At 47.2% G+C, this 6,192-nt stretch overlaps 1 protein-coding gene across 2 annotated transcripts; it reads right to left on the bottom strand.

Moving 5' to 3' along the window:
• Positions 1-435: 435 nt before the first annotated feature.
• On the bottom strand, positions 436-3,487 carry LOC144581173 (histone H2B type W-T-like). 2 transcript variants are annotated; one of them, XR_013531715.1, is made up of 4 exons: positions 2,422-2,918; positions 1,967-2,025; positions 1,042-1,089; positions 436-757 (listed from the first exon to the last, which is right to left on the bottom strand). XR_013531715.1 is itself a non-coding variant. In XM_078363867.1 (3 exons), the coding sequence occupies exons 1-2, from the start codon at positions 2,916-2,918 to the stop codon at positions 1,989-1,991; spliced, it is 534 nt and encodes a 177-aa protein (XP_078219993.1). In that variant the 5' UTR covers positions 2,919-3,487; the 3' UTR covers positions 436-757; positions 1,967-1,988. The 2 variants fall into 2 exon arrangements, 1 of the variants encoding a protein (XP_078219993.1); XM_078363867.1 differs by lacking the exon at positions 1,042-1,089 and having other exon boundaries at positions 2,422-3,487.
• Between the last annotated feature and the right edge of the window lie 2,705 nt (positions 3,488-6,192).

Below are 6,192 nucleotides of genomic sequence, written 5' to 3'. Positions count from 1 at the left end.
AAGACTGATTGGACTCTATTGCTCTTATTCCTACTATTTTTCCTACATCGGTATTTCTCATTGGTTATTGAAGCAGTAAAGACATTTTCCTTACTTTGTGTTTTCAGTAAGCCACAGCAAGGCATCAGGATTGCTCACTAGGTTCCCCTGCTTCTCAATCACCCACCGAAATGCTGTACCAAAGGCGTGAACCTCCTCTTCCCATCATCCCATCAAACTACCCTTTTGCTCTTTCTTCCTATAATTCGTCGGCATCAGTCCCCTTGAACTCCCACTCTCCACTCTCCACAGCCCGACCAGAGTTCATCGTGGGCCCTGTGTTACTAATGCTCCTCTTTGATTTCTGAATTTGCAGGTACAAAACACACACTCCAGGGTGAAATATCCCAGTGGATTTGGTTTCTGAAAAAGACATATCAAATTACTCAGTAGATATGCAAGGATAACTTTCGAAATTTATTTCTATGTCCTACTTGACAGAAAAGTTGGCACTTTAAAGCAAAACGATGAGCATAATGAGAATTCATTGACTGAGTGGGGTGTGGTGTTTTGGATCAGGTACACAGCTCTGTCTCTGGAAAACAACAGGGATCTGCAAAGCATCTTTGGTTTTCAGATTGTTGTGTGGACAGGTAGGAACACTTGTCGGCCTCCTGCAGAGGGATTTCATTGCAGCAGATTTCGTGGTGGTGTTTCTTGGTCTCCTGGCGAGGTGAGCATTTTTCTTCAACTATTTTCATAACATGTTTCCAACAGTCTGGAAAAACAGAAAACAACCAATCCCGGTGAGAGGACTTCTTGCTTCTACATCCTTTCTCTTTGGATCCCAAGTGGAGCTCTGGAGGTGACCTTCTACCCGTACCCGTCTGCACTACTCAGGGAAGCTCTGGCTTCTATCCTGCTCTGCGCTCATTTCCATCTTGACCAAGCGGTCCTCCCCTCAAAGGTAGAATAATCTATGTGGCTGTGTGTTGGGTCCCCCTGGGGTGGTTATTTCCCACTTCTGAGGGACTCAAGAAAATTTTGATTCTTGTGATTTACCAGCTTTTCTTTCATGGTTTGGCTGAGTGTACCATCCTTGACAGGTTTCTGCATATAAACGAGAAGGGTTGTTTATGAGATGTTTCAAACTTTGTGGGAATCATTTAACAGAAATGACCACAGACTGAGCTTCAAGGCACAAAATAATAAATTCCTATGGGTGGCAATCCCAGCGTAGGTTTTCTTGTCCACATGCTCGGACTGCTGGAAATCTATTTAAATGAAAAGCAAAGAGAAAGCCACCAGCTGCTCTGAAATTCTGCAATACACTTATAGAGGAAAATGCTAAATATACAAAGACCTGGGACCCAGAAGAAAGCACAATGAAAAGCAGCCTATACTAACATTAACATGAATAAGCAAATCTCTGGAGGAAATAAGTGTCATCTTACTCCTCCTAAAGGCTGACCAAGCTCTGCATAACTTGATGCCAGGGGCAAGGAACATAGAATACCCCTAGCTTTGGATTCATATCCTTAAATCACCGTGGTTACAAACACTGAAAACTAAAACGTCAGGTAAAGAATCACAGCCCTGTCCCTTGAAACACCAGAGTGAATATCACAGGAAAGCGGTTGTGGGTACAGCCTCAGTCACGCCCCACACATTGGGACACTGACTGTTGCTCACTGCCTGCACCACTGGATACTAGGGCATCAGCTGTTTGCGTGGACTCTCCCTAAGCCCACTGACACAAACCTGGAACTAACGGAGGTTTCTGTTTAAAAAGAAATGAAAAGATTATCTGTCAGGGGAAAAAAAAAAAAGAATGAACTGCAATAGTGATGTCAGAGTCGAGGCAGAGGGAAAATGAGCGGATTCCTCAAAGTTTTATTTAGCTATATGTACGGTGTAACTGGGCCTCATTTGCTTATTTACTTGGATTCGTGTTGGGAGAGATGTTGAAAACATTTAGGACGGTTACCTTGGTTCTTCTGTCAGCGTATTCACTTTTTCTGTTGCTGTAGGGCATATACTGAACTTCTGGAATATTCCACCATCCAGTCGCAGGAGAACGAGAGTGAAAAGGGTAAAGATCAGTGCATTGATAACATCACCATAAAGATAACCTAGAAAGAAAACTAATAAAAACGACCATTTAGGAAACTGAGGAAATGAAGCAGGATCGAGGAAAAACCCACTACTTTTCCTTGGAGCGAATGGCACTACAGATATATTGGAGTTGACAGTGTCTAGTACCGAGGGAGAAATGCTTGAAAAATCGCAGGATGCCACATGCCACATGCTACCCCCCCCGACACGATTTCGAAAGAACGCCAGCCACCCCAACCTCCGCTGGGGTCCCCCCCCCTTGGGGAGCCACTGGTCTTTCCGTGGTGCTCACGGGCTCCTGAGGTAGCTCACTTGCTCCTGGTGTACCTGAGAACAGCCTTCGTGCCCTCGGACTCGGCCAGCCTGCCCATGTCCCCCGGCATCAGCAGGCGCACGGCGATCTGGATCTCCCAGGCGGTGATGGTCACGTGCTTGACGGAGTGGGCCAGGCGACCAGCCTCGGAGCCGATGCGGTCAAGTATGTCGTGAACCATAGAATCCATGACACTCACGGCCTCCCGGGAAAGGCTGAGGCCCTGGTGAACCTGCTTCAGCACCAGGCGGAAATAGGTGGCGAAGCTGTCCCCATGGCAGTTGGCGTGGCACCTGCGGGGCCCTCGGCGCCCTCGCTTCCTCTGCTTGCTCTTCTTCTGGGCTGTTGTGGAGTTGGCCTCTTTGGGCTCCTGGGTGATCACTTGTTCCCCAGAGGAAGTTCTAGCCATGGCGGAGGCAGCGGCCATTAGATGGCAAGAAGAGGCAATGGCGGTTGTCGCCGGGGACAGACAATGGCGATTGTGAAGCGGGGACGCTTGGGTACGCAGCATGGCTCCACGTCACGGGCCAACTTGACATCTGATTGGATCAAGTGGATGAAGTCACACAGGGACCCTGTCAGCAAACCTCCCTGCATCGAAGGTGACTGGATGGTTCCGTTGCTTGGCATCTTGTCAACCAATCACAGCGGGCGTCTGCCGGCCTAGGCGCCCCCTGTGGCCTACGTCGGAGGCACTTACACAGATGCCTCACCGGGAAAAAGCGCATCAGCCCTCCTCAGCTGATACATGACACACCCTGTGCACTTTGAAGGGTGTCACTGAAAACTCCCAAAGCTCAGCAATTTCAGCTCATGCTCCATGAAGAGAGACAGACCTCCTGAGCCCAAGGCCATTATGCGGATGCCAGAGGAACGACCGTGTCCACGTGTGGACCGGTTCTCACCCATCTCAGAATCTACTGTTATCCCTGGCTAAGCCACCCCGGCTTTAGCAGGAACTCCCCGATACGGCCGCCAAGGGCTCCTGGGCAGAAAAGGACCTGGCGGTCTGGCTGCTGTCTTCAGTTCTGATCACCATCTTCAGTGAATCTGGAGAACGAGGAATGGCCATACCACAGCCTCCAAGCCGAGAATAGAAACGGAAAGGTGCTTTCATTTAAAACATATAACCACACTCAACATTGACCAGGTTTAAACCCCCCCCCCCCAAAAAAAAGAAGAAAATAAAAAAAGGAAAACGAAACAGCAACCACAAATCACAACTCAGAAGTTGGAAATGGCTAATAAGTTTAAGAGATATTCGATATGAAATATCACCTTAAATCTCCTCGGAACTCCCTGAGGAAGAGAAATAGATTCCAAAAATGAAAACCACGTTCAATTTAGAAAGATAGCTTTCATGGCTCACGCCTGTAATCCCAGCACTTTGGGAGGCCAAGGCAGGCAGATCACGAGGTCAAGAGATGTAGACCATCCTGGCCAACATAGGGAAACCCCACCTCTACTAAAATACAAAAGAAAAATTAGCTGGGCCTGGTGGCGCACCTCTGTAGTCCCAGCCACGCGGGAGGCTGAGGCAGGAGAATCGCTTGAACCCGGGGGGCAGAGGTTGTACTCAGCCAAGATCACGCCACTATACTCCAGCCTAGTGCCTGGCGATAGAGCGAGACTCTGTCTCAGAAAAGGAAGATAGCCTGTGACAATATATGCGAAGACATGCCTTAAATGAATTTAAGTAAAAGTCAGTTGCCGGAAAAAACAACAAAAGCTTATTAAGAAAAACTGAAGAAATAAAGGTCATGAATGAACTGTCATTTCAAAGGTCAGGCTGGCAGGTGTATCTTTAACAGACTACTTGTTCTACTCCTGATAAATCGGTTCACGATTTAGAAGGACAGAAAGCCTCATGTTTGCTATTAGATAACATCCTATGTGGTAAGCTCCAAGACAGAAGCCTAGTAAAGGATTTCTGAACAGTCCCCTCTACAAACGATAATTTTATAAATCTGCTTGAACTCTTAGCAAGCCAATCCTTCTCTTAGTTTGGTACAAGGCAGAAGAAACTTGTACACAACAATCTCTGAATTCATATCAGTAAATCACCGTGAGTTTTTTGTTTTAAAATGACGCTGTCCCGGAAGCTGTCCCCGCCGCGGTTGGCATGGCGCCTCCGGGACCCTCGGTGCCCTCGCTTCTCCTGCCTCTGGGCCGTCGAGAGGCTGGCTTCTGTGGGTTCCTGGGTGCTCTGGTCTTCCTCAGAGGTTGGCTTAGAGGAAGGCTCAGCCATGGCGGAGGCAACGACAGCTAGATGGCAAGAACAGACGATGACAATTGGGCACCTGGGAAGGTTGGGGGCGGGGCATTTTGGAGTGGCCGCGGGTTCTATGTCACAGGCCAACTCGACATCTGGTTCGAAGAAGTGTTTCCCAAAGAGCCTGTCAGCAAACCTCACTGCCTTGAGGGTGATTGGATGATCCCGTTGCTTGGCATCATGTCAACCAATCACAGTGGGTGTCTGCCGGCCTAAGTGGCCCCTGTGGCCTACCTCAAAGTTACACAGATAGATGGCCCACAGGGCACATCAGCCATCCTCAGCTGATCTATGCCGCGCTGTGAGCATTTCCAAAGGGGTCACTGAAAACTCCCAAAGGTTAGCAATTTCAGCTCACGCTCCTTGGAAAGAGCTTGACCTCCTGAGCCCAAGTCCATTATGCGGGAGGAATGACTGTGGCCACGTGTGGACCGTTCTGAGACGGGTGCATCTCAGAATGTACTGCTATCCTGGGCTAAGCCAGCCTGGTTTGAGCAGGAACTCCCTAACATGGCTGCCGAGGGCTCATGGGCATAAAAGGGCCTGACGGTCTGGTTCCTCTCTTCAGTTGCGATCAACACCTTCAGTGAATGTGCATAACGAACAATGGCCAAACCACAGTCTCCAAGCAGACAACACAAACAACAATGGAGATGCTTGTAAAAGCATTTCCAATCCTTAAATGTGTATGAAATTTAAATCTCTTTTCTGAACAGTATTTTGATCCCCAAAAGACTCTGAATGTTACTGTTGGTGAATAAGCGATGTTGGGTGAAAAAAAAAACACTAGCCCAGTTCTCTAAGAAACCTTCTTATGGAGAAAAATTCAATCTATGAAATCGGAAATAAGTTAAACAAATACCCTTCAAGAATATATGATAATACATTCAGAAACATTTCTTAAATACATGAATGCAAAACATAAATCCCAGAAAGTGAACCAAACGAGGATTTAACGATTAAGAAGAATTGAAGACATGGAGATCACCAGGAAGGTACCATCCGAAATTCCAATGCTGCTTCCTCTCAGACTTTTAAGATCAGGTCACTTATTCCTAATAAGATTGTTCCCAGTTTACAGAGAAAAAAAAAATTTTTTTAACAGAATCTTGCTCTGTCACCCAGGCTGGAGTGCAGTGGCACGATCTCAGCTCACTTGCAATCTGTGTCTCCCGGGTTCAAGTGATGCTCCCACCTCAGCCTGCCGAGTAGCCTGGAGTAGAGGCACGTGCCACCACGTCCGGCTAACGTTTTAATTTTTTATTTTTTGAAAGACCGGGTTTTCTTTAGTTTCTCCAGCAGGGTTCCAAACTCTAGAATCACACGATCCTCCTGCCTAGGCCTCCCAAGGTGCTGGGAATATAGGCATATGAGCTAAAGTGCCCGGCAGACAAAATTTATTTCAAGAAAATATAAAGTAACATGCTGTTGATTCCCATTTCAGGATGCATACTAAAAAAAGAAAAATCTGAGCAGCTCATTTATAAACGTGGTTACAGAAATTGTACCTTAA

The sequence above is a fragment of the Callithrix jacchus genome, chromosome X, assembly GCF_049354715.1.
Source record: "Callithrix jacchus isolate 240 chromosome X, calJac240_pri, whole genome shotgun sequence".
In the NCBI taxonomy this organism is placed as follows: Eukaryota; Metazoa; Chordata; class Mammalia; order Primates; family Cebidae; genus Callithrix; species Callithrix jacchus.
The sequence above is the reverse complement of the archived record's forward strand: the minus strand, read 5'-3'. Positions and strand labels throughout refer to the sequence as shown.

Bases quoted from the DNA above. Each gene is read 5' to 3' on its own strand.
- LOC144581173 (XM_078363867.1), bottom strand. From the start codon at position 2,918: ATGCTGCGTACCCAAGCGTCCCCGCTTCACAATCGCCATTGTCTGTCC. The intron at 2,026-2,421 runs GTACACCAGGAG...GGAATATTCCAG, and splicing joins GGCACGAAGGCTGTTCTCAG to AAGTTCAGTATATGCCCTAC.